At 57.0% G+C, this 27,194-nt stretch overlaps 2 protein-coding genes across 2 annotated transcripts; both read left to right on the top strand.

Moving 5' to 3' along the window:
- Positions 1 to 390: 390 nt before the first annotated feature.
- On the top strand, positions 391 to 12,191 carry TCN2 (transcobalamin 2; the record flags this gene model as incomplete). The annotated part of the gene is made up of 9 exons (XM_080717376.1): positions 391 to 454; positions 3,237 to 3,429; positions 4,686 to 4,858; positions 5,378 to 5,536; positions 6,577 to 6,749; positions 6,838 to 7,024; positions 8,499 to 8,670; positions 9,729 to 9,844; positions 12,130 to 12,191. 9 exons carry the CDS (start codon positions 391 to 393, stop codon positions 12,189 to 12,191), a joined length of 1,299 nt encoding a protein of 432 aa, XP_080573502.1.
- Positions 12,192 to 18,583: 6,392 nt separating this feature from the next.
- SLC35E4 (solute carrier family 35 member E4) lies at positions 18,584 to 25,416 on the top strand (the record flags this gene model as incomplete). Its single annotated transcript, XM_080717783.1, has 2 exons — positions 18,584 to 19,202; positions 24,983 to 25,416. 2 exons carry the CDS (start codon positions 18,584 to 18,586, stop codon positions 25,414 to 25,416), a joined length of 1,053 nt encoding a protein of 350 aa, XP_080573909.1.
- Between the last annotated feature and the right edge of the window lie 1,778 nt (positions 25,417 to 27,194).

The raw sequence follows: 27,194 nt of genomic DNA, 5'->3' as shown, positions 1-27,194 counted from the left end.
GTCCTAAAGGTCCACTGCAGGGACAGCTGGGGGGCCGCAGACAGGCACAGTGGAATGGACTTGGGCAGGGTAGACGCTAGGCTCTCTGCACTGGTCCTGGGCTCTTTAAGCAGCAGAGACCGAACATGACTGGCCTCAGGTGGTCCCCATGGCCCCTCTTGGCCGGCCCTGCCTTTGTCCCACCTCGAGGAAGCTGGCCTGGCCTTCCTTCCTCTGGTCTTTGGCCCTTTCCCCCCTCACTAGCAGACTTTCCCCTCCTCCCTGCTGACTTAGCAGGCCAGCGGGGCTGCAGGGGTAATGAGTGACCGGAGGCTGCTCTCTCTGTGGGAACAGTGAGCCTCCCCTCTGAGGGGCGAGGGCTTCCTACCTGCTGCTCCAGCCGCTTCTGCCATGAGGTACCTGAAGACCTTCCTCTTGCTGCTGGGGGCCCTGGGGGCCCTGGCTCGGATCTGTGGTGAGTAGCCAGCCTCTACTTCCTGCCTCTTTCCTCCCGCCACCTTGTCCAACCCCCTTATCATGTATCAGGTAAACTGAGGCTTGGGTGGGATGGGCTCTTACCTGCCCCTCTGGGCTCTCACAGCTTGGACCCCGCTGGACCTCAGGGTTTGGCCACTGTATTAAGATTAATTATGTATCTGATCCCACAAGATAAGATCCCCTTGGTTAATTCAGGTATTAAAATTCATGTATATATCTGACGATTATTGATTTATTGGTACCAGGATTGAACCCAGGGCTGTTCTACTTTTCTGAGCTACATCTCCAGCCCTATTTTTTTACTTTGAAACAGTCTCCGTTATATTGCTGAGGGTCAGCCGGGCATGGTGGCGTATGCTTGTAATCCCGGCATTTGGGAGGCTGAGATTGGAGGATTGCGTTTTGTGACAGCCTCAGCTACTTAGTGTGGTCCTCCACAACTTAGTGAGACCCTGTTTCAAAAAAGAATAAAAAAAAAAATAGGGCAGGGGATTTAGCTTGGAGGTCAAATGCCCCTGAGTACCATCCCTTAGACCCGCAAAAAAAAAAAAAAAAAAAAAAAAAAAATTGTTGAGAGTCTCCATAAATTGCCGGGGCTGGCCTCTAATCTGAGGTCCTCCTGCTGCCTCCTCCCAATTACTGGGATTACAGGTTTGTGCCACCACACCTGGTTCCAACACGCATTCATGGAGGCTTCTCCGTGCCAGGCTTGGTGTCAGGCTCTGGGGAAGGGCAGAGGACGAGCAGGGTCATCCCCACTCTCCTAGAGTTTATGTTGTAAGGAAAGAAATCAAGGACTGCGCTGGGCAGATCGCAGGAAGGAAGCCAGCCGGGGCGGGACGGGCGCCTGGAGTCACTGGGTCCAGGGAGAGAGGGAGGCTGGGGGAGGTTCTCCAAGAACCCGGAGGCCTGTGGGGGCTGAGACCAAAGAGGGAGTGGGGGAGGGAGTGGGATGATCATCCAGGCAGAGGCAGGTGCACAGAGGCTCGCCCGCCTGGCTCTGTCCCAGGGCCTCAGGGACCATGAAGGACCTCCCGGGCCCTCTCAGGGCCTGTGCCGTGACTCAGGGCACAGGATCAGGGCCACTCGTGCATAAGGAGGCCCCAGGACTCTGGCCTTGTGCACTCCCCTGTCCTGCAGCCCTACACACTACTCTGTGATTCTGGGCAGGAAACGGACAGCCAGGTGCAGACCTGTCCAGGTGTCAGGTGAAGAAGCCAAGGTGCTCCAGCGCCTTCGCTGGGCTCATTCCCAAGCGTCCAGGCCAGGGCCTTCCTTCCGTGGGCACCTGAAGCCCGTCCTGTGATCCTCAGGGTGGTCAGACCCTCAGCCCTGCGTCCCTGATGTGTCCCCAGCGAGATCCGGGTTGGGCCACCCAGCTTCCCCTTTTCCCACGGGGCCTGTCAGCCCGTCAGCCTGACCCCACAGAGCTCTCTTCCCACTCTGCGGGGTTCAGGATTTGGGGTGCAGCAGGCTGCTGCCACGTCACTTAAGGGCTCCCAGACCCGCTCTTGCACCCATTAAGCAGGCTAAGGATGTTCCCTGCCTCTGCACACCCATTTATCAGTGTAAAGCTTACATGCTTGTGAAATTGACACAGCTGGCCCGCGGCATCAAGGCAGATGCTGAGCAGGCTCCTGGGTTTCTGGTTGGGCCAACAGCTCTCAGCCCCCAGCTGCCAGGTCGGGTGCCCCCGCCGCCGCTGCTGTTTTCTTCTCCTTGTTTTCCTGAAACTGGCAGGGAGCCCTCTGCCCCACCCTGGCCTCTGACCTCCGGCCTGATGAGTCACCCAGATTAGACCAGATAAGATGTGGAGGCTGGTGCAGACACTTTATCTCCTTAGAGGGGAGGACCTGGGAGCTGGGCTTGGTGATGCACCCCTATGATCCCAGCACTTGGGAGGCTGAGAAGAAGGATTGCAGGTCTGAGGCCAGCCTCTGCAATTTAGCAAGACCCTCAGGAACTTAGTGAGGCCCTGCTGGAAATTTTTTAAAAAGTAGCCGGGCATGGTGGCGCACACTTGTAATCCCAGCATTTGGGAGGCAGAGACAGGAGGATTGCGGTTCACGGACAGCCGCAGGTAATTAGTGAGGCCCTTTGCAACTCAGTGAGACCCTGTTTCAAAAGAAAGAATAAAAAAAAGAAATAGGGCTGGGCATGTAGCTCGGAGGTAGAATGCTCCTGGGATCATTCCCAGTACCTCAAAAAAAATTAAAAAGGGAGTCTGGGGATGTAGCTCGGAGGTAGAATACCCCTGGGTTTAGTCCACAGTAGCAAAATAAATAAATAGACAAAATACAATAAAAAGAGGTGGAGTGTGGTTGCCCATGACTGTCGTCCCAGTACTTGGGAGGCTGAAGCAGGAGGATCATAGGTTTTAGGCAGCCTCAGCAACTTAAGTGAGGCCCTGTTTCAAAAAAATAAAAAAGGGGGCCGGGGTGTTGCTCAGAGGTAGAACACCCCTGGGTTCAATCCCCAGTACTGCTCCCCGACGCGCATAGAGTCTGAAGCGCCCCCAGGCGATCCACTCTAGGTTACCCCAAGCTAAGCTCAGGCTCCTCCCTTCCTGGGCCTCAGCCTCCCGCCTCTCCCTGGACCCCTCCAACTTCTCTTTGGGGATACCCGCCTCCCTCTTCCCCCTGCGTCTTCCCATTCAGGTGGCGTGGGGACTTACTCCCTGGGGACGGCCCTGGTAGGGGCAAGGCGGCCGCTCGCTGGTGGCCCGGTGGGATCTCACATGCACCCTCTTCTTTCCTCAGTGGTCCCAGAGCTGGACAGCCAGCTGGTGGAGAGGCTGGGCCAGCGCCTCTTGCCCTGGATGGACCAGCTGGCCCCGGAGCACCTGAACCCCAGCATCTTCGTGGGCCTGCGCCTCTCCGGCATGCAGGCTGGGACCAAGGAGGACCTCTACCTGCACAGTCTCAAGCTCAGCTACCAGAAGTGCCTCCTGGGGTACCGCTGCACCCCTCTCCTTTCCTGTGCCTTGCTCCACGTCCCGAGGGACAGGACACCTGGGTTCTGGGTCCTCTCGGTGCTTTGATGGCAGGTTTAGGCAAGGGTTCCTTCGGGCCGTTCTCCTTCAGGATGGGCTTGCTTGGCTGGACGGAGGATGCTAACGCAGGGCCTGGGGCTCTGCTGCGCCCTCTGCGGTCCTGAGGCAGACACCACTAACCCGCGGCTGCTGTCCTTCATTAAGGAGGATTAGGGAAAGGTCTGTTCTGGGAAATGAACGAGAGGTGAAGAGTCGGGAGTATCCATGAAGCACCTTCTGCTTGGACTCCTGCAGAGTGGGGAGCAGAAAGGAGCATGTGGGGCCAAAGCATGGGCAAAATGTGGGGCAAACACAGGTGACCTAAAAGTCTATCCTTGAGTTAATAGTTCACTTTTTTTTTTTTTTTTTTGGTACTGTGGATTGAATCCAGGGGTGTTCTACCTCTGAGCTACACCCCCAGGCCTATTTTATCTTTTATTTTTATTTATTTATTTTGTGGTACTGGGAATAGAACCCAGGGGCATTTTTATCTCTGGGTTATACTACCAATCCTGCTTTTTTTTTTTTTTTTTTTGAAACAGGATATCACTAAGTTGCAGAGAGCCTCACTAAGTTGCTGAGGCTGGCTGTGAACCCGCAATCCTCCTGTCTCAGCCTCCCAAGTACTGGGATTACAAGTGTGTACCACCATGCCTAGATCATTTTCTTCTTTCCTTCCCTCCCTCCCTCCCTTCCCCCCTCTCTTCCTTCCTTCCTTCCTTCATACTGGGGATGGAACCCAGAGGCATTCTACCTCCAGGCTATACCCCTAACCCCTTTTTAATTTTTTGCTTTGAAACAGGTTCTTGCTAGGTTACTGAGAGTCCCGCTACTTGCTGAGGCTGTCATCAAACCTGCGATCCTCCTGTCTCAGCCTCCCAAATACCGGGATTACAGGCATGCACCACCACGCCCGGCTCTGAATGCTAGGATTTGTTTTTGTTTTTGTGGTACTAGGACTTGAAGCCAGAGACTTAGGAAAGCTAGATAGTGGTCCACGCCCCAGCCCTCATCTTAAATATCTGTAGCGTACACCTCACCACAGCACAGCTGACTGCACCAGCTTTGATGGCTCTAGTGACAGGTCCAACCCCCGGGATTCCTTCTTTTCTGTGATGTTGTGCAGGGTGAGCCCACAGCCAGGCTCACCGGGTGTCCTTGGCTGGCCTTGTCCTAGGTCTGCCTCCAGCGATGACGGCGGCGGTGACTGCCGAGCCACGCCCTCCATGGGCCAGCTGGCCCTCTACCTGCTGGCCCTCAGGGCCAACTGTGAGTTCGTCGGGGGCCGCAAGGGTGACAGGCTGGTTTCACAGCTCAAGAGGTTCCTGGAGGATGAGAAGAAGGCCATTGGTGAGGGGACACCACCTGCTGGGGGGAGTGGGGAGGGCCCGTCAGACGAGTCCTGGTGGGGACCAGAACTTGGAGTCTCCCCCTCTGCATGTGCGCATCTCATCACCCGTGGAGGGGCCAGCCTGCCTCGGCGGCCGTGCCCGGGCCAGCCTTTCCTGCATCCCTTTGCTATTAGCAAGTCCTGGGGCTCAGCCAACAAGACTGACCTGACTGCCCACCTTCCGGGCCGCCCACCCAGCCCTCTTTGGCGTACCTTGGCTCCTCGTGGGCCTCCCGACCTGGCTTGGCACTCACCAGACAGAGCGAGCTTTCAACCTAAGTCTGATCCTGGTGGCGCTGCTCCAGCCCTGTCCTCTCTTCCGTCCTCCTCAGAGTCTCTCTGTTCCCACTCACCCGCTTCTTCCCGGGGCTCTGGTCATCGCATTCACAAGCTGGCCGGGGTCCCACATGCTGGCCAGGCTGCCTGCTGGGAGGGGGCAGAGGCATGGCCCCTCTACCCCCTTGATTTCTCCCTCCCAGGACACGATCACAAGGGCCAGCCCCACACCAGCTACTACCAGTACGGCCTCAGCATCCTGGCCCTGTGTCTGCACCAGAAGCGGGTCCATGACCACGTGGTGGGCAAGCTCCTGCATGCCGTGGAACATGACCACCTGCACCAGGGCCACGGCTCCGTGGGTGAGTGTGCCCAGCCTCCCCTGGGCTGGTGGGTGGTGCATGCCCGGAGGCCCAGCCCTTGGGAGACAGAGACAGGAGGATCACAGGTCGTGGCCAGCCTCAGCAACTTTGTGAGACCCTGTTTCAAAATTTAAAAATAAGCCGGGCGTGGTGGCACACACTTGGAATCCCAGCATTTGAGAGGCTGGGACGGGAGGATCGCGGTGCGTGGACAATCTCAGCTGCGTAGTGAGGCCCTTTGCGGGCCTTTTGCAGGCTGGAGGTGTAGCTGAGAGGTAGAATGCCCCGGGGTTCCATCCCTAGTACCACACAAAAAATAAATAAATAAAAAATAAGAGCTGGGGATGTAGCTTGAAGGTACAGTGTCCCTGGATTCAATCCCCCAAAACCACCAACCAAACAAACAAACAAACAGACACAGGACACTCCTGAGGCTGGGCCGGCATGCCTCAAGCTCCTACTGAACACCGCACGCCTGGCCCCGGGTGTGCTCTTCCCAGGACCCTTCTTATCAGATCCCTTAGGAGTCTAGACAGGGACTGTCAGGACAAGGCTGGGAGCGGCTTTGAGGACGGAGTGTCCTGAGGCGGAGCATCACACACTCACCGCAGGGACCCTGAAGAGGTCAGGTGGTCTTCCCAGTCAAATTAGCTCAGTGGAAAGTATGTGCTTAGCATGCAAGAGGCCCTGGGGACCCAGGGCCATACATTTGAGTAAAGTGAAGTACATTTGGGAGGATCACAAGTTTGAGGCCAGCCTCAGAAATTTAGCAAGACTTTCAGCAACTCAGCCTCTATTTCAAGTCTCGCCTCCTGACCTCTGGCCCTCGAGGAGTAGAGTGACCGAGAAATGTCCTGACAGGACATCGAGTGCCCAGGCAGGGCCAGTCCTGGCAGATGGGCTGGCTGGCGGTCCGCCGACCTGGCCGGGCTGGCCCTCTCTTCAGGCCCTCCTGCCTCTTCCCCCTGCCATGAGGGCCTGAGCCCAAGGCCCCGCCCCGCCCAGGAGGCGACCCAGCTCATGGCAGTCCCTGTCCCCAGACACGGTGGCCATGGCAGGCCTGGCCTTCATCTGTCTGGAGCGCTCCAACTTCAACCCAGATCTGGAGCAGCGGATCAGCACGGCCATCACGGCAGCACGGGAGAAGATCCTGAAGGCCCAGACCCCCGAGGGCTACTTTGGGAATGTCTACAGCACTCCGCTGGCACTGCAGGTGAGGGGCATGGCCGCCCAGCGAGGCTGGACGGGCTGAGGGGCCGGGGGCCTGCCGACTCACCTGCTCCTCTCTGCCCCCGTCGCAGCTGCTGACAGCATCCCCCGGGCCCCACGGGATGCTGGGCACCGCGTGCCTCCAGGCGCGGGCGGCCCTGCTGACCGGCCTGCAAGGCGGCACCTTCCAGAACGCGCTCACCATTTCCCAGCTGCTGCCTGTCTTGAACCACAAGACCTACCTGGATCTCACCTTCCCAGACTGCCAGGCACAGAGAGGTAGCGGGGCCTTTGATGGCCGCACAGCGCTTTAAGATTGTACAGCCCTCTCAGCACGGGGCAGGACTTGATCCCAACTCACGGGGGCGCAGGAGTGTGTGGGTATGCATGGGATGTGGGCACGGCCTCTTGACACTCAGTGCGGGGATGGCGATGCCAGAGAAGATTCTGGCCAGGCCTGGCGGTGCACGCCCGTAATCCCAATGCCTGGGGAGGCTGAGAAAGGCGGATCTCTGGTTCTCGCCAGCTTCAGCCACTTAGCCAGACCCTGTTTCAAAACAAAAATAAGCCAGGTGTGGTGGCATACGCCTGTAATCTCAGCATTCGGGAGGCTGAGACAGGAGGATCACGGTTCCAGAACAGCCTCAGCTACTTAGTAAGGCCCTCTGCAACTCAGTGAGACCCTGTTTTAAAATCAAGAATGCTGGGCATGGTGGCGCACGCTTGTAATCCCCGCGCTTGGGAGGCGGAGACAGGAGGATCGCGCAGGTTCAAAGCCAGCCTCGCTGGTTCGTAGCCAGCCATGCTGGCTTAAGAGACCCTGTTTCCAAATAAAAATATAAAAATAGGTCTTGGAGTGTAGCCCAGCGGTAGAAGGGCTTCCAGGAACCCCATTACCATAAAAAAAAAATAAATAAAATCAAGAATAAAAAATAGGGCAGAGGGTGTAGCTCGGAGGTAGAATGCTCCTGGGTTCCATCCCTAGAACTGCAAAAAGAAAGGAAAGAAGGAAGGACAAAAAGAAGGAAGAAAGGAAGGAAACGAGGGAATGAGGGAGGGAGGAAGAAAGGAAGGAAGGACAGAGAAATAGACATGTGAGGAGCCTGAAGGATGTCTTGCAAAGCCTGGTCTGAGAGCGTGCAGCTTGGCAGGCATGGCGGCCGTGCTCAGCGGTGAGGCACATGCCTAGCATGGACCCGGACCCGGGCTCGGCTCTCCCCTACCACGTACATACATATAAAAAGAAAGTGTGGCCATCGTAGGGAACAAGGGAACAACAGATCAAAAGTACATTCCAGCCGGGCGCGGTGGCGCAGGCTTGTAATCCCCGCGCTTGAGAGGCGGAGACAGGAGGATTGTGGAGGTTCAAAGCCAGCTGCGATGGCTTAAGAGACCCTGTTTCCAAATAAAAATATAAAATAGGTCTGGGAGTGTAGCCCGGAGGTAGACAGGCTTCCAGGAACCCCAGTACCACCAAAAAAAAAAAAAAAAGTACATTCTGGAAAGAGCCCTCTCTGCCGCTCTGTGTGGCGGATGGGCGGATGGAGGGGAGGGGATTCTGGTGGAGGAGGTGGAGGCCCAGGGCCCCGGGAGGCCGGGGTGGCAGTCACGTTTCAGCTGAGTGGGCGTCACAACATTGAGGAAGCCAGGGGCCAGGACGTGGCAGGGCGGGGGACACAGGGTGTTTGCCGGAGAAGGGAGCGCTCGCGTCCAGGCTGCTGTCGCACGCGCTGCCTGCCTTCCTCCCTGGCAGTCATGTTGGCACCAGCGCTTGAGGTCCCTGCACTGCTCCACGTCCCAGAGACGATCAGCGTCACACTGAAGGTCTCCAGCGTCTTGCCGCCCTACAAACAGGCCATCGCGGTGCCCGCCGGGTCTTCCTTGGAGAATGTCCTGAACACGGCCCAGGAGCTGGGAGGATTCACGTAAGCCCTCCCGGCTCGATTCTTCCTGCTGAAAAGGGGCCATGGCGGGAGGGGCAGGTGCAGGCTCCGCCTCTGCTTCACTCTCTGCATTTCTTTCTGGTCCCAGCTGTCCTGACATAGCCTGGGGCCAGCACTGCCATTGAGAGAGGCTGTGGAGGCAGAGTCTGTAAGGACTGTGCCACTTGACTTTCATGGGCATAGGGTCCTGTGTGTAGGAAGTACTCAGTACAGGTTAGCTTTTATATTAATTAATTAATTTATTAATTAATTTATTTATTTTTGGTGGTACTGGGGGTGGAACCCAGGGGCTTTTCTACCTCTGGGCTATACTCCCAGACCCATTTTATATTTTATTTGGAAACAGGGTCTCACTAAGTTGCTGAGAGCCTCACTAAGTAGCCGAGGCTGGCTTCGAACTTGCGTGATCCTCCTGTCTCAGCCTCCCAAGCACTGGGATTACAAGCGTGCGCCACCACAAGTTAGCTTTTATAAAAAGCAGAATTCTTAGCCTTAAATAATCTTAGAAGCCGGGCATGGTGGCGCACGAGGATCGCAGTTCGAGGACAGCCTCGGCTACTTAGTGAGGCCCTCTGCAACTCAGTGAGACTCTGTTTCAAAATAAGGAATAAAAAATAGGGCTGGGGGTGTAGCTCGGAGGTCGAATGCCCCTGGGTTCCATCCCCAGACCCGCAAAATAAAACAAAATAATCTTGGTGCAAGCCAGGTGTGGTGGCACATACCTTTAATCCCAGCACTCGGGAGGCTAAGACAGGAAGATCGCAGGTTTGAGGCCAGCCTCGGCTACTTATCGACTCTGGTCCTGAAGATTTAAGGACTAACCAGGGACAAGGCTGCTCTGTGACGATCCTTAAACTAGTAAAACCTCTCCGTGTCTGCACATGTTTAGCACAGATACAATTGTTTTCAAGTATTTCCAAACCACGATTAGTTGAGTGTTAGGATGTGCCTGACTGTCCGGAACTCAGTTCAGCCACCATTTGCTTCTCCTGGGGAAAGAAGTCTCCTCTCCTCCCTCTCTCCACCTTCCCCTTTACCAGGTACGAAACGCAGGCCTCCTTGTCAGGCCCCTACCTGACCTCTGTGTTGGGGAAAGTAGTCGGAGACCGAGAGTTCTGGCAGCTCCTTCGCGATCCTGACACGCCCCTACTGCAAGGTGAGTCTGGTGGCCGGCCACCCGGATGCGTCCCTACCCAACTGACCCAGCAGCCACATCGACCCACCCAGCTTCCCCTACTCCCTCCCCGGGCCGCGCCTCACAGCCTCACTGACGCTCAGAGTTGGATCTAATTTACCAAACTGAGGCCAGCTACTCAGGAAGCTGGGGCAGGAGGATCGCGAGTTCGAGGCCGACCTGTGCAACTTAGCAAGATCCTATCACAAAATAAAAACTAAAAAGGGCTGGGAGTGTAGCTCAGAGGTGGAGCAGCCTTGGGTTTAATCCCCAGCACCCTAACTGGCTATGGTGGCACAGGCCTGTAATCCCTGTATTTGGGAGACTGAGTCAGGAAAATTGCAATTGAGGCCTGCCTCGGCAGCTTAGCCAGACCCTCAGCTACTTTGTGAGATCCTGTTTCAAAATAAAAAATCAAATAGGGCTGGACGTGTAGCTCAGAAGTAAAATGCTTCTGGGTTCAATCCCCAGTACTCAACCATCCCCAAAAGAATTATTTAACTGAATTCTGAGAATTATTATAGAGGTTATTATGTAAACTTGAGAAAATCAGAGCTGGGCGTGGTGGCGCACACTTGTAATCCCAGCATTCGGGAGGCTGAGACCGGAGGATCACGGTTTGCCGACAGCCTCAGCTGCTTAGTGACGCCCTTTGCAACTCAGTGAGACCCTGTTTCAAAATAAAGAATAAAAAATAGGGAAGGGGGTATAGCTCGGAGGTTGAATGCCCCTGGGTTCCATCCCCAGACCCGCAAAAAATAAAATAAAAATAAAAAAGACTATAATATAGGGCTGGGGGTATAGCTCGGAGGTACAATGCCCCTAGGTTCCATTTCCAGTACTGCTAATTAATTAATTAATTAATAGGGTTGGGGGTGTAGCTCAGAGGTAGACTGTCCCCCGGTTGAAACCCCAGTATAGTAATAATAATATTACTTCTTTAACCCAGTATATCCAAAATACCAATCCAGATGTCATCCATGTAAAATTATCGATGACATATTTTACATGCTTTTCTTTCTTTCTTGTATTAAGATTTCAAGTGTTCAGTTGCAGCATGTGGCTAGTGGCTAGCACACGGGAAAGGGCGATTCTCTGCTTGCAACTTTTTACATTCTGTGTGTGTGTGTGTGTGTGTGTGTGTGTGTGTGTATGTGTGTATGTGTGTGTATGTGTGTGTATATGTGTGTAGTGAGTATGTGTATGTATGTAGTATGTGTATGTGTGTTTGTATGTGTGTGTATGTGTATGTGTGTATATATGTGTATGTGTGTATATGTGTGTAGTGAGTGTGTGTATGTATGTGTGTATGTGTGTATACGTGTGTATGTGTGTTTATGTATGTGTGTATATATGTGTATGTGTGTATATGTGTGTAGTGAGTATGTGTATGTATGTAGTATGTGTATGTGTGTGTTTGTATGTGTGTGTGCATGTGTGTATATATGTGTATGTGTGTATATGTGTGTATTGTGTATGTGTGTTTATGTATGTGTGTATATATGTGTAGTGAGTATTGTATGTATGTAGTATGTGTGTGTGTGTGTGTGTGTGTGTGTGTGTGGCTACAGATTGAGCTCAGGGGCAGTGTACCTCTGAGCTACACTCTCAGCCCTTCTTATTTATTTATTTTGAAACTGGATCTCGCTAAGTTGCAGAAGGGCTGAGTTCCTGGAGCTGGCCTGGACCCTGTGACCCTCCTGTTTCAGCCCCCCAAGTCCTGGGATTATAGGTGTGAACCCCACACCCAGCACGGAGCCTTTTTATAAGGGCACTAATCCCATTCGGGACCTTCGTGATGACCTGGGTGACCTGGTCAACGCTCAGAGGCCCATCCCTAATACATGACTCTGCAGGTTAGGTTCCAACATAAAAATCGTGGGGAAACATTCAGAGGACAGCATCTTTGAAAGGAAATCTCCCTGACACCAGGGTTCTCAGAGGGCCCTTCCAACTCTCCAATATCTATTTCTTATTTTTTATTTATCTTCCTGACCACCCTGGGGCATTATGGAGACAGTGACTCAGCCCGTCAGCATTTTCAGGGTCTCTGGTTCTTTTCACCCCTGAGTTTGTTAGCCAGCATACACTCCTGCACCCCCACTCTCTGGGGCTCCCCTAACTGCAAAATGAGCCTGTGGCCTCGGGACCATGGCTCCGAGGCCCCGGGGCTCAGTGTCCCGGCTGAGAGCCAGCCCACTGGAGCTTCAGGGAGGTGGGGTGGGACTTGGCCCAGCTCCAGCCCCTCGCTCCATCGGCTCCCGCAGGCATCGCGGACTACACTCCCCAGGATGGAGAGGTCATCAAGCTGAGGCTGGTCCGCTGGTAGCCCCTCGCCTCGCCTCGCCTCGCCGCGGCGGCTGCACGCACCCCTGCGCCTTGTCCTCCCTCTGGTGTCCCCGGAGCTGACCTGCCCGACGCCGCTGCCCCTCGCACACGCTCGGCTCACTCGCCCTCCCTGTTCGAGGATGCCCAGCCGCTCGGCTCACTGCCCTCCCTGTTCGAGGATGCCCAGCCGCTCGGCTCACTCGCCCTCCCTGTTCGAGGATGCCCAGCCGCTCGGCTCACTGCCCTCCCTGTTCGAGGATGCCCAGCCGCCGTCCACCACGGGGTAGGAGGCGGAGCAGCCCGGGCCTGGCCCTGCCTGACTCGGGGCCTCCCATCAACGTGGCCTGGGGTCTGGCGGGCCTGGCCACTCAGACTCTGCGGAGGGCGGGTAGGTCTGGTGGCCACTGGCATTGTGAGTCCCACCGCTCGGGCCAGCCCCCCACCCACTCCGCTGTCTTGCGGCGCCCCCGGGCCGATGGCGGCGCGGTAACTGGCCGGGCTTGGCAGACTGCTCAGTAAAGCCTCAGCTCGTGTGCTGCAGTGCCGGCGCCTCGTGTCTGGGTGCGGCAGGAAGGAGGAGGGAGGTCCCTCGGGAGGGGCGCAGGGCACTGGGGGGCCCGCGGGAGCCACGCTGTTCCCTCGGCATCTGCTCCTAGCAGTCTGTTTCCACCTCTGCTTTACAGACGAGGAAACGGGGAGTCGAAAGGGACTCGCCCCCAGTCTTAGTCTGGGCACTTTCAGGCAAGGGGCGTGGCTTAGGAGCCCAAGGAGCATGGGCGTGGCTTAGGAGACCTGGCAAAATGGGCGTGGCTTGGGAGACCTAGGATCCAGGGCACAGTGGCACCCACCTGAGTCCCAGCTACTTGGAGGCCGAGGCAGGAGGGTCCCTTGAGCCCAAGAGTTTGAGGCCAGTCTAGGCAGCAGAGCAAGACCCCATCTTAAAAAAAAACATGGTCTGTCGGGCGTGGTGGCACGCTTGTAATCCCAGCTTGGGGGGCTGAGACAGGAGGATCACACAGGTTCGAAGCCAGCCTCAGCTACTTAGTGAGGCCCTCAGCAACTTAGTGAGACCCTGTTTCCAAATTACATATATATATATATATATATATATATATATATATATATATATATATATATATATATTGTGTGTGTGTCTGGGAGTATAGCCCGGAGGTGGAAAGCCTCTGGGTTCCAACCCAGTACCACACACACACACACACACACACACACACACACAACTTTCAAAACTTTCTTCGTATTAAAGCAAAAATAAGTGTATGAAAATCAGTCCCCCTTTTTTGTGGTACTGGAGGTTGAACCTGGGGGCATTCTACCTCGGGCCTACACCCCCAGCCCTTTTTAAAATTTTTGTCTTGAAACAGGGTCTCAGTGGGTTATTGGTAAAGTCTTGCTGTGTTGCTGAGGCTGGTCTCCCAATTGTGGTCCTCCTATCACAGCCTCCAAAGTACTGAGATTGCAGCTCTACCATTGGCCCCCCTTTTAAAGTAACATCCCAAGAGGTAGACTCAGAGAGCTTGGCGGCTTGCCTCAGGTCACCCAGCCTATAGGTGGCAGGGCTGAGGTCCTCAGCCATTGACCCCCGCGCAGGACGCGTACCTCTACCCCCAGCTGCCCCTTCGCCCCTCTGTAGCGGGGCGGGGGTTGGCGGTGGCAGGTCTCGGGAGGCTGGAGAGGTGCTGGGGGTTTGCAAGCCGGGTCTGCTTCTTCGTCCAAAAAAGACTTCACCAGAGTATGTTGTTCTGAGCTACTGAATCCTGCTCAAATCAGAGCATATTTGCTGGAAAGACCCCGCCGGCCGGCTCGGGGAAGCCGAGAGTGGCGGTGAGCTGGAAGCTGAGGCCCAGGGCACTCTCCTTTCCACTATCCTCAGCCCTCCTCTGCCTCCTCAGCTCCCTCTGGGTACAGCCGGAAGCCGGACTCTGCTACCTTCTTACCTCAGCCCCAGCCCCTTCTTACTTTCTGAGCCTGTGTCCCAAAGCCACTGGGCCGCTGGGCCAGCAGTCAGGTCTGATGCAATCAGCAGGGACCCAGAGAAGCCAGGGATGACAAGCAGCCCCGGACCAGGCTGTGGGCAGCTGCATTAGGCCTGCGGGGCTCCAGACAAGCCACCTCCGACCCCAAGCCTTCCCTGACTCCCGACTGTGGGATGGTGTCTTGGTTCACTCAGCGTGGCCAGGCTGTGATCACATCATAGAGAAAACTGGGGCCCCAGTGCTCACGTGACATGTCAGGGTCATGCGTGGGCAAGAGAAGAGCCGCCTGTCGCCTCTGCAGCCCAGCTGCTGGAAGAGGATGCTTCTTCCCAGCATCCCTCTGTGTCCATCTCGGCATCACCTGCTTCCCATTGCAGCGGCTCAGGTCTGAGGATGTTTTTCTGGGGGGTGATGGTGGTCCTGGAGATTGAACCCAGGGCCATTCTGCCTCTGAGTTACACCCTCAGCCCTTATATTTGATTTCGAGATAGGCCTTGTCAATTGCTGAGGCTAGCCTCAAACTTGTGATCATCCTGTCCCAGCCTCCCAAGGACTGGGATTACAGGTGTGCGCCACCACGCCCGGTTTGCTCCAGGCTTTTGAGTGGACCCCAAGGAATGTAAAGGATCCCCCATCCTCCCACAATGGGATAGTGCATCGAGGGCCCAGGTGCCTGCAGGTTATAGGCAGAGCCATGAACACCCAGTCTGAGTCTCCTTCCACCCCAAACCCACCCCCAGGCACCTGGCTTCCTTCCCCTGTCCCGCCCTCTGTCTGAGTAATGCCTACACCTGCCTCAGGAGCAGATCGGACGAAGCCCTCCATCCCTGGCAGCTGACACTGTTGTCTTCTCACGCGTGGACTGCTGGGGCCCCATCTGGGATGCTCACTCCTGGGTTATCTTTGGACTCCACCTCTGCACCCCTGAGGTGAACAGTGCTAGGCCTGGCTTGGTTGACCACGTTCCCCACGGCCACCTCTCACCAGGCAGGGCTCATGGGAGCTGTGTCATGATGGTCTTGCAGGTCGTGTAGACGGATTTTTCACCACCTAGCACACCTGCCAGCTCAGCCGTGAAGACATCAGGATATTTTTATTGTTTTTAAAAAGTTTCATCAGATGGTGTATTCATTCGAGTCACCCCTCCATGCCACTGTGGCATGGGGCTGTATTTCTATTTTCTGTATTTCTATCTTTCTAATAAACTTCTTTAAATCTTCAAAAAAAAAAGTTTCATCAGGCATGGGAGGCTCCCAGTAATTGGGAGGCTGAGATAGGAGGATCACAGGTTCAAGGACAGCCTCAGTAATGTACTGAGACCTTCAACAATCTAGCAAGACCCTATTTCAAATAAAGAAATAAGAACTGGGGTTGTAGCTCAGAGGTAGAATGCCCCTGGGCTCAATCCCCAGTAATAATAAATAAATAAATAAATAAATAAATAAATAAATAAGGCTGAGGGTATAGCTTGAGGTGGAATGCCTTTGGGTTCAATCCTCAGTACCCTAAATAAATAAAAATAAATAGGTTTATTATTTCCTATTGAAAGAATCCTCCTGGAAAACTGACAGAATCCCCAAATAATATAGCCTGTCTGGGCTGGATTCCTCCCTGTCAAGAAATGGAGGGAAAGCCAGGCGTGGTGGCGCACGCTTGTATTGTAATCCCAGCATTGGGAGGCTGAGTCAGAAGGATTGCAGGTTCCCAGTCAGCCTCAGCTACTTAGTGAGGCCCTCTGCAGCTTAGTGAGACCCTGTTTCAAAATAAAGAATAAAATATAGGGCTTGGGCGGGGCGTGGACAGGAGGATCGCGCTGGCTTAAGAGACCCTGTTTCCAAATTTTAAAAAAGTATAAAAATAGGTCTGGGAGTGTAGCCTGGAAGTAGAAGGGTTTCCAGGAACCCCAGTACCACCAAAAAAAAAAAAAAAAAAAAAATAGGGCTTGGGGTGTAGCTCGGAGGTAGAATGCCCCTGAGTCTATCCCCAGTTCCGGGGGGGGGGGGAGGAAAGAAAAAAAAGACAGAAAGAAATGGGGAATGTCTCCTTGGCTGTTTCACTCCCACAACCGCCCCCCCAAAAAAACTATTTTTTTTTTCTTTTGGTGGCACTGGGGTTCCTGGAAACCCTTCTACCTCCGGGCTACAGTCCCAGACCTATTTTTATATTTTTATTTTGGAAACAGGGTCTCTTAAGTCAGAGAGGCTGGCTTCAAACCTGCGAAGGCCCCCGCCTCCCAAGCGGGGGGATTACAAGCCTGCGCCACCACGCCTGACATCCAAAAAGCCTGTTTAATTGCGCCTATATTTTGTTCCTCAGCCTGACCTCCCCTTATCTGCAGCCTTCCCCTGCAGTGTGGGCCCTTCAGCATGACCCGCAGGCTGCAGCAGCTGTCGGGATGGACAGAGGCAAGCGAGACCGGAGATTCCTGGACCCGACCGAGAGGCCGAAGGCTGGTTCTTCGCGGGGCTGTTTTTCACGGTGCCATGACTGTGCAGGGGCTTGGGGGCACGTGCAGCCATCTGGCGCCTGACCACCGGGGGGCGCCGCAGGCTGGGCTAAGCTGCCGCAGTTTCTCCAGGCAGGTCGCTGTCCTCCAGGACTTGAGGGTCACACAGCCCAAGGCCTGAGCTGTCCAGGTGGGACAGGAGCTCCCGCAGGGGAAGGGAGCCTGAGCACAGGAGGGAGGCTCCCAGACGGCAGTGGGCTTGGTCCTTGCTCACCAGCACTCTCGAGGCCAGAGCCAGGCCTGGGTACAGCCTGCGTCCACCGTCTTGCTCCGGGGCCTGCTCTTCACCCACCCCTCGGCTGGCAGAGCACCTGACGCTGGGTTGGGGACATCGAAGCCCACGCAGAGACAAGCTGCTCTGTGCCCAGCCCAGGGCTCTGTCCTGACAGGGCCAAGGGCGGAGAGCAGGCGACGGACCCCAGAAGTTCAGCTATGAATCAGCTCCGAGGGCCCAGGGGACGGGGCGGGGCAGCTGGCCAGGGGTGGGTGCTGGCAGCGGCACCCTGCTTCTGCAGCTGTGGGTGGCCCTCTGATTCAGCTCCCTTTGTCGGTCCAGAGGGGTCCCCGCCCTGAGCTGAGAGGTGGAGAAGGCCCCTGAGGCCAGGATGGAGGGAATTTAAGGTGCTCTGGGGCCAGCTCTGCTGGGTGTCTGGATCCCATGATGTAACTGCGGCCAGGGGCTGGGCTGGGTGAAGCCCACCCATAATCCCAGTACTCAAGAAGCAGAGACACGAGGGTCTCAGCTTGGAGGCCGCGGCAACTTTGAGAGACCCTGTTTCAAAACAAAACAATAAAAAAAGCGCTGGGGACGTAGCTTGAAGGTAGAATGTCCCGAAGCTTCAATCCCCAGTCCAAAGAAGAAAAGAAAATTGTGGGCATTATCAGGGGGGCCTGACACTAGTCCGGTGGCTCCCTCCTCGACGCCCAGATCCTTGAAGACGCCCCAGTGTTTGCAGCACTGGTGTCGGGGCTCCCTTGGCGCCCTATGCAGCGGGCCTGACCTCCATTGTTGGGGACCAGACAGGCCTGCGCGGCATCTAACCCGCAGGAGCCAGGCCGGGGGAGGAGGAGCTGGTGCCGCGACCCGGGTGCGGCGGGTGGGCGGGGCCTCCTCCGAGCCGGGGGCGGGGCCGACGGGGGCGGGGCCTCCTCCGAGCCGGGGGCGGGGCCTCCTCCGAGCCGGGGCGGGGCCGACGGGGGCGGGGCCTCCTCCGAGCCGGGGGCGGGGCCTCCTCCGAGCCGGGGGCGGGGCCTCCTCCGAGCCGGGGGCGGGGCCAGCGCAGCCCCACTTTCCGGGCGGGGCGGGGCGGGGCAGCGGCAGCGGCGGGCCGGGGCCGGGCTGGGCCGGGCCGGAGCAGGCGGGAGCCGCGGCCGAGGCAGCCCGGAGCCGAGCTCAGGTCCCGCCGGGACCCAGCCGCGCTGGCTCCCCGGGCACGGTCGGGCGCGGCCCGCGTGTCGGCGCCTCCGGGCACTGTGGGGCGGCGACCACCACCCACGGGTGCCACCGGGCGGCCGGGACCCCCGCCAGGCCTGGGCTCGGCCTGTGCGCAGGCGGCCGGCGTCAGGATCCCGGGGTCCCGGGAGAAAGGGTGAAGGAAGAGGAGAAGGAGGACAGAGGAGTCCGTCTGAGAGCACGCGCGGGCGCCGGGCAGGTGGCCGGAGACCCCGAGCTTATGGGCCAGGCGTGGGCGCCAGAAAGCCGGGCAGCCCAGTAGCCCGAATCGGAACAGCGACCCGGGCTGGCCAGGCGGGACAAGAGGAGCCAGCGCTGTCAACTGAGACCATCACGGGGTCCACGGAACCAGGATCCCGCCCGGCCCGAGGTGGGGGGCTCTAGTGGCCCAAAGCCCGGCACGGGGGAGCCGGCCTCCTGCCCCAGCCCCACTGGCGGGGATGTGCCGCTGCCCACTGGAGCACCATGAAGGCAGGGTGACCCCAGCAGGAGCAGGGGCCATGACTGGTAGTGCTCGGGGGCCGGGGGCCCCGGACTGGCCCCCTGGAAGCCCCCGGGTGGTCGCACAGCCCGGCCGGGCCCGGGTGGCATTGGCGGCCCTGGTGTGGCTGCTGGCGGGAGCCAGCATGTCGGGTGTCAACAAGTGGATCTTCACAGTGCACAGCTTCGGCAGGCCCCTGCTGCTGTCGGCCCTGCACATGCTCGCCGCGGCCCTGGGCTGCCACTGGTGGGCACGGCGCCCCGTGCCAGGCGGCGCCCGGCTCCAGGTACTGCTGCTCAGCCTCACCTTCGGCACCTCCATGGCCTGCGGCAACGTGGGCCTGAGCACCGTGCCCCTGGACCTGGCGCAGCTGGCCACCACCACCACCCCGCTCTTCACGCTGGCCCTGTCGGCCTTGCTGCTCGGCCGTCGCCACCACCCGCTGCAGTTTGCCGCCATGGGGCCACTCTGCCTGGGGGCCGCCTGCAGCCTGGCCGGAGAGTTCCGGGCACCCCCCGCCGGCTGCGGCTTCTTGCTGGCCGCCACCTGCCTCCGAGGCCTCAAATCCATTCAGCAGAGTGAGTGTCCGGGTCTTCACAGGAGGGAGCGGGGTGGGAGGGAGGCTGTGGCTGTCGGCCCATTTCACAGCCGAAGAAACTGAGGCCCAGAGGGGAGCAAGAACTCAGAAAGTTCCAGGCCCCAAACTTAAACTCCGTAGGCCTGGCCGGTATTTAATAGCAGTCGCCAGTAATTGTGTTCCTTTAGCTTCACGGGATTCGCGGCGCCCCACCAAGGCAGGCCCCCTGTTGTCCGTGTTTGATGAGGGATTGGAACCCAGGGCTCAGGCTCCGTTTGTCCAAATGATACGGTGTAAGGCTGCGGGCCCTGAGGAAGTAGAGCGTGTGGGCAGGGCGAGAAATCAGGGCCACTTTGCACCAGGATTTGGAAGGCAGGGGCTTGATGGGCCCTGGCAGTGCTGATGTCTGCAGGGAGCTACCCCAGAGGCCTGGTGCCCGTGTTGACCTTCAGTTGTCATGGCAACCACCACCTCCGCCTCCGTTTCACAGGTGGTGGGACTGAGGCCCAGAGAGGTTTCTGGTTGGGCCGTGTGTGGCATTGGACTCTGTTGAGGGAAGCGGGGCTCGGCGCCCGGGATAGGGCTGCAGCTTCAGGCCGGGACTCCGCCAGGTCGGCTGGCCCGAGGGTGGAGGCTGGCTTCCTGCTGCGCTTCTGAGGGGCATCTGAGTCACCGCCCCTCCCTCGGTGCTCTCAAGCCGAGAGGCCAGGGTGCCGCTCCGGGCGGGCAGGCTGGGTTCCAGCCATGCCTCTGCTCAGCCTTACAGGGCGACCTTGGGTAGACCTAGAGCCTCCTGGGCCTCAGTTTCCCCTGTTCAGGAGGAAGCATCAGACTTGATGGAGCAGCACAGGCCTCTGATTCCCCCCCCCCAGCTCTGAGGTGCTGAGGCCCCGGGGGGGGGGGGCTCGGTGGGCGCTGGGGCAGCCTGCAGCTGGGGTGGTTGAAGTCAGAGCTCAGCCCTTGCTGGCATGTTGGGAGCGGGACCCAGGGTCCTCTCCCTGTCCTCCCGGGCCTTGAGGCAGGGCCAAAGCCCAGTTCTATTTTTGCTCCTGGGTTACTTGAGCTGGGGCGTGAATCTGCTCCGTGAATCTGCTCCGGGAAACCTGACCCTTGGGGCCCTCCTGGGTAGGGCCTAGGCTGGGAAGGTTCTAGACTCAGCCCACATTGTGCTCCTGACTGCTCCAGGCTGTCCCACCTGCGGGGTGTGGGGTGCGGGGTGAGCTGTGGCCGGTCAGGCTTGGGATGTGCGGGCGTGGAGTGGCAGGAGCCTGGCGTCAGGCCGTTTCTTGGCTCCTGCCAGTTCCTCCCTCCGGGTCTCAATTCCCTGACCCCCTGGGTGAGTTGGGTGCTTGCCCAGGCCTCACGGTGCCCTCTGCTTCTCGCGTCCCGGGACATTCAGCGTCATTAGTTACTGGTCTGCTTCCCAGCAGAGGGGCTGGGGAGTTTCTGCGGCCCCTGCACCTTAGAGGATGGATATATTAATGGCTCCAACAGCTCAGTTGGTAAGCTGGTCAGGCCCAAGGCTCAGGGACCAGGGGAGCTTGGGAGGCTGGAGGCCCCACCAAGAGAGATGGGAGCCCCGCTGAGGGGCCGAGAAGTGGGCTGGGTTTTGGAAGGGTCAGATCCGACTAGAGCGTGAATGGCTGACGGGCTCCTTCACTGAGCAGAGGCGTGGGGTTGGGGGGAGCAGCGCCAGGAAGGCGGGGGCCAGTCGGAGGCGCAGGCGAGCTGCCTGGGCAGAGGGGTCATGCTGCCCCTACCCATAGAGGGGTGGGGGCACCTGCCAAGCTTGTTCTCAGCGGTTCCCCGAGTCACAGAGCAGCCTGACTCCATGCCTGGCCGCTGAGCCCTCTGGGTGCCACGGGAGACACTGATGGAGAGACGCTTTACAGCCAAGGTGGCACAGGAGTCTGGGGAGGCCTGAGAGGCCGCCTCGGGACGAGGCGTGCAGCTCTGATCGCGACCGTGACGGTCGTGAGAGCGCACACTTGCCGAGCCGCTCGGTGCCCGCCAAGCTCAGACGGAGCGGGCATTCTGGAATGGGGCACAGGCCGTGGCGGGGCGTCATGAGCAGGAGCGGTGCTTGGGGCTCACGTCCCCTTCGTTGCAGTGGGCATCAGTGCCACGCCTCACACGCTCCTGCAAGGGGGGTGTTGCCACCCTCCTCTTGCTCTGCCAGGTGGAGATTGCAGCATAGACAGACAGACAGACAGACAGACACACACACACACACACACACACACACACACACAGCTAGTGAAGGGACAAAGGGGACAGACCATTTAGAAGCAGGCGGGGTTTATTTATTTATTTATTGGTGATACTGGGGGTAGAACCCAGGGGCTTTCTACCTCCAGGCTTTATACTCCCAAACCTTTTTTTTTTTTTTATATTTTATTTGGAAACAGGGTCTCACTAAGTTGCCGAGAGCCTCACTAAGTAGCTGAGGCTGGCTCCGAACCTGTGCGATCCTCCTGTCTCAGCCTCCCAAGCGCGGGGATTCCAAGCGTGCCCACCGCACCCGGCTAGGCAGGGTTTAGAAAAGGGTCCCTAAGTCCGGGCATGGTGGCTCACACCCATAATCCCAGTACTTAAGAGGCTGAGATACGATTGCAGGTTCCTGGCCAGCCCCAGCAACTTAGCGAGGACCTCAGCAACCTAGAGAGGCCCTGTTTTCAAATAAAAAGCAAAATGGGGCTGGGGTGCAGCTCAGAGGTAGAACGCCCCTGCGTTCCATCCCTAGTAGCACACGGGGGCGGAGAAGAGTCCCCTACGTCTGCATGTGGCAGAAGCAGCCTTGGGTGTGTCCAGAAGAGAAAACAGAAATTACTTTTGGAGAAGTAGAGTTGAGGTGTGGGCTTTCTGGCATGGAGAGACCACCGAGGAGGTGAGGCGACAGACTGACATTTTAGGGTGAGTCGCCTCTGACGGGCGGTGACTGCCCTTTTTCTGGGCCGCAGGGGAGGGAGGCCAGGGGGTTGGGTGGGATGCATGCAGGACGGTCCCAGAAGCCAGATGGGACCGGGTGTGGCGGCGCGGGCCTGTAATCCCAGGACTTGGGAGGCTGAGCAGGACTTAGTAAGACTCTTAGCCATCTAGCAAGATGGTTTCAAAACAAAAAAATAAAATAAGGCTGGGGTGTAGCTCAGACCACCAGTACCAGAATAATTAAATAAGCAGGCCTCTCCTGCCTGGCTGCCTGAGAGGTGAAATTCACCTGAAAACCCAAAGCCTTCCTGTAGCCAGCCCTGTGACCTGCAGGCCACGGGCGTCTCCTGACATGCTAAATTTGGAGCCAGTGAGCAAGCGGCGTTTCGGGTTATCTCCTCATTTCTAGAAATACTTGCGCCGGAGGAACTGTTGCCTAGAGAACAAAGCAAAAACATCAGAATGAAATCGAGAAAGGAATAAAATTCCCCATTCTAAGCATAGCCTGTGAGTAGGCACCTCTGTGGCTCTGTGGAAAGTGTGTCTCAGAAACACACAGAGGGACGCCCAGGGAGCCCCAGAGAGCCCGTCGCCATCTCCCCTCTACCCCAAGAACCTTGGAGAAGGGCCCAGACCAGCCCTGGCCCCTACACGGCTCCCCTGTCACCTTGCTGTGTCTGACGTGATGGTGGCACCACTTCCCTTGTGGGTTGCCCAGGTGGAGGCCGCAGTCTCACCTGGCAAAGGCAGCAGGAGCTCCTCCTAATTACACAGCTGAAGGGTTCCTCTTGCTGGGCATCATGGTGTAACGTGCAGTCCAGCTACCAGGGAGGAGACCAAAAGATTGAGGCCAGCCGTAGCCATTTGGAACCCTTTTATCTCCGGGCTACACTCCCAGACTTATTTTATATTTTTAAATTTGGAAACAGGGTCTCTTAAGCCAGCGAGGCTGGCTTCGAACCTGCGTGATCCTCCTGTCTCTGCCTCCCAAGCGCGGGGATGCAAGCGTGCGCCACCATGCCCGGCAAGCCTTAGCAATTTAGAAAGACCCTGGTTCAAAATAAAATATAAACCGGGCGTGGTGGCACAGGCTTGTAATCCCCGTACTTGGGAGGCGGAGACAAGAGGATCGCGGGTTTTGTCGCTAGCCTCGACTACTTAGTAAGTCCTCTGAAACTTAGTGAGACCCTGCTTCAAAATGATTGTATGAAATAGGGCTGAGAGTGTGTCTCAGAGGTAGAATACCCACTGGGTTCAATCCCCAGTACCACAAAAAATTAAAAAATAAAATATAAAAGGGTCAGGGGGAGCCAGGTGCAGTGGCCCATGCCTGTAATTCCATTTCTTGGGAGGCTGAGACTGGAAGATCACAGGTTTGAGACCAGCCTCAGCAATTTAGGGAGACTTTCAGCAATCTACTGAGACCCTGTTTCAAGACAAAAAATAAATAAAGAGGGCTAGGTGTGTAGCTCAGAGGCACAAAAGTTATCTTTTTTTTTTTTTTTTTTTTTTTTTTGCGGGTCTGGGAATGGAACCCAGGGGCATTTGACCTCCAAGCTACAGCCCCTGCCCTAATTTTTATTTTTTTATTTTTTTGAAACCAGGTCTCACTGAGTTGCAGAGGGCCTCACTAAGTAGCTGAGGCTGTCTGTGAACCGCGATCCTCCGGTCTCAGCCTCCTGAATTCTGATATTACAAGCGTGCGCCACCACTCCCGGCTAAAAGTTATCTTTTAAATTTTTACAAGCCAGACATTGTGGCGCATGCCTGCAATCCCAGTGCTTGTGAGGCTGAGACAGGAGGGTCACAGGTTCAAGGACAGCCTCAGCAAGTAGTAAGACTCTCATCAACTTAGTGAGACCCTGCTTAAAAATAAAAAAAGTCGAGCCGGGCGTGGTGGCGCACGCTTGTAATCCCCGCGCTTGGGAGGCTGAGACAGGAGGATCGCGCAGGTTCGGAGCCAGCCTCAGCTACTTAGTGAGGCTCTCAGCAACTTAGTGAGACCCTGTTTCCAAATAAAATATAAAATGGGTCTGGGAGTATAGCTTGGAGGTAGAAAGCCCCTGGGTTCCACCCCAAGTACCACCAATAAATAAATAAATAAGTCTGGGAGTGTAGCTCAGGTAGAATGCCCCTTGGTTCATTTCCCAGTACTACAAATGAATGAATAAATTAATAAAAATGTATTTTACAATTACCCCATTATTAGGCTTTCCTTTCTTTTTCTTTCTTTCTTTCTTTTTTTTTTTTTTTGGCACTGAGGACAGAACTCAGGGGCATAAACCCCCAAGCTATACCCCCAGCCCTCATTCTTTTTTAATTTTGACATGAGGACTCACTAAGTTGCTGATGCGGGCCTCGAACCTGTGAGCCTCCCAGGTGCTGGGATTACAGGCGTGCACTATTGTGCCCAGCTGGGCTTCATTGTTTTTTTTTTTTTTTTTTTTTTTTATTGTGGTACTAGAGTTGGAACCCAGGGGGCATTCTACCTCCAAGCTACATCCCCAGCACTGTTTTTTATCTTTATTTTGAAAGGGTCTCACTAAGTTGCAGAAGGCCCTGCTAAGAAGCTGAGGCTGTCTGTGACCTGAGATCCTCCTGTCTCAGCCTCCCAGGGGCTGCGATTCCAAGCGTGCGCCACCACGCCCGGCTCTGGGCTTCACTGTTTACCCAGTGTTCCAAGCAAGGAAAACAGAGGTAAAGTGCTTCTCGTGATCCAGGTCACAGCTAGTCACTGTGGGCCACAGACCAGGGTCTTACTCCCCTGCTGGGAGCCACGAGGCTGCCAGGGGTCTTGGCACTCCCGCGGAGGGGCCGCCGCCGCACCGTGCTGACGGGCTGTCCTGGTTGCAGGTGCCCTGCTGCAGGAGGAGAGGCTGGACGCGGTGACCCTGCTCTACGCCACCTCGCTGCCCAGCTTTTGCCTGCTGGCGGGCGCCGCCCTGCTGCTGGAGGCTGGCGTGGCCCTGCCACCCGTCCCCGCCGACGCCCGCCTCTGGGGCTGCGTCCTGCTCAGCTGCTTCCTGGCCGTGGTCTACAACCTGGCCAGCTTCTCCTTGCTGGCCCTCACGTCCGCCCTCACCGTCCACGTCCTGGGCAACCTCACCGTCGTGGGCAACCTCGTCCTGTCCCACCTCCTCTTCGGCAGCCGCCTCAGCACCGTCAGCTACGTGGGCATCGCGCTGACCCTTTCCGGGATGTTCCTTTACCACAACTGCGAGGTGGTGGCCTCCTGGGCTGCCCACCGGCGACCGTGGCGAAGGGACCAGCCTGTCAAGGGTTGCTGAGACCTGAGGGAGCTCATGAGACGCGTCCGATGGGATAGCCAAAGGCCGTGAGAATGGGCCCCCACGCCAGGCCGAGGGGAGGAACCTTCCTGAAGGGCCTCCTGGGAGCTGGGATGGAGACTTGCAGAGACCCGCCTCCCGTTCCCTGCCTGACACAGGCCGCCCGCACCACCACCGCTGGAGGGTGGCACAGGCTGGGCCTGTCCCTGTGCTCCTGGGACTCATTATTATGATGAGCGTTAGTTACTACGATGAAAGCTGCTGGGCAAATTTTTCAAACCTCAACGCGCCGGGTGTAGTGACTCACACCTATAATCCCAGTATTTGGGAGGCTGAGGCAGGAGGATCGCAGGTTCGAAGCCAGCCTCAACAACTTAGCAAAACCCTGTTTCAAATTTTTTTTAAAAGGGGCTGGGTAGTTCAGAGGTAGAATGCTCCTGGGTTCAATCCCCAGGACCAAAAGGAAAGAAAAGAAACCTCAACTCGTTGTGATGACGTCGACGGCTCCTGGTGGCTGTGCGGTCCTTCCTGCGGTGCGGAGGAGGGCAGGCCCCCAGGGAAGGGCTTCTTCACTGCTGGGCCCCCAAGACTTGGGGTGCTCTGTGCCAACTCCAGGCAGCTGCCTCAGCCCCATGCCTGGGCTCCCGATTTTGGGTCTTCCGTCCTCAAATAAACTATTTTTGCTTGGACATTTGTGTCATTCCTGGGGGTGCAGCCAGGGGGGCGCAGGGAGCGAGGGCATCCTGACCTGTGCGCGGACCCCAGCCCAGCGTGTTCTCCATCCGTCCCCTGGCTGGCCACCACTGCCCACCTTCTGGACGGTGACCGCAGCCTCCACTCTGCGCTGGCCCTGTCCCAGGCCCCTCCACTGGAGGGATCTTTCTAAAGCTCACAGTCTGTGGCTCCGCACTGTCTGGGGACATGGTCAGGGCACAAGGCCCCCAGGATGGGGCTGCTGCGGCCTCCTGTGCTCTGGTCTCCTCTCTTGCCCTTGGGCTTCAGCCTCCAGCCTCACCAATTTCCTTCAGTCCCGAGAGGCCAGGCCCAGGCCCCCCGTGCTCACCTGTGCTCCTTCCCAGGGGCGGCTCCCTCTGCCTGGGGCCTTCCTCCAAGGCACCCTCCTCCCTTCTGTGCCCAAACACACAACCCTGTTTTATTTGTTTGTTTGTTTGTGCTCCTGGGGTTGGAACCCAGGGGCTTTTCTACCTCCGGACTTTACTCCCAGACGTATTTTATTCTTTATTTTGAAACAGGGTCTCACTGAGTTGCAGAGGGCCTCACTAAGGAGCTGAGGCTGTCCATGAACCGCGATCCTCTGGTCTCAGTCTCCCAAACGCTGGGATGACAAGCGTGCGCCACCATGCCTGGCTGGTCCCAGATACTTCTGAGGCAGAAGGATCATTTTGAACCCAGGAGTCTTGAGACCATCCTGGGTAATATAGCAAGAGCCACCCCCATCTCAACTACAGAGAGAATCCCCAGGAGGGAAGCCTGCTCAGCAAGGGCTAAGGAGGGCTGTGGGTGCACAAGCAAAGCTTTGGGCGGCTCCATGGAGGAGGGGTACTCACCAGGGAGCCAGCCCGCTAGCCGAAGGGCCTTGCAGAGGGCAGGGTCCCAGGCAGGTGCCTAGGCAAGGACATCCGACCTAGAGCTAACTCAGAGCCTCCCTGCCAGCTGCCTCCTCTCGGACCATCCATTAAAAATGATAAAGGTCTAGCTACTCAGGAGGCTGAGACAGGAGGGTTGCAGGTTTGAAACCAGCCTTAGCAACTTAGCAA

Source organism: Muscardinus avellanarius (assembly GCF_963383645.1).
Source record: "Muscardinus avellanarius genome assembly, chromosome: 21".
Lineage (NCBI taxonomy): Eukaryota > Metazoa > Chordata > Mammalia > Rodentia > Gliridae > Muscardinus > Muscardinus avellanarius.
This window is presented reverse-complemented; position numbering and strand designations above follow the sequence as displayed.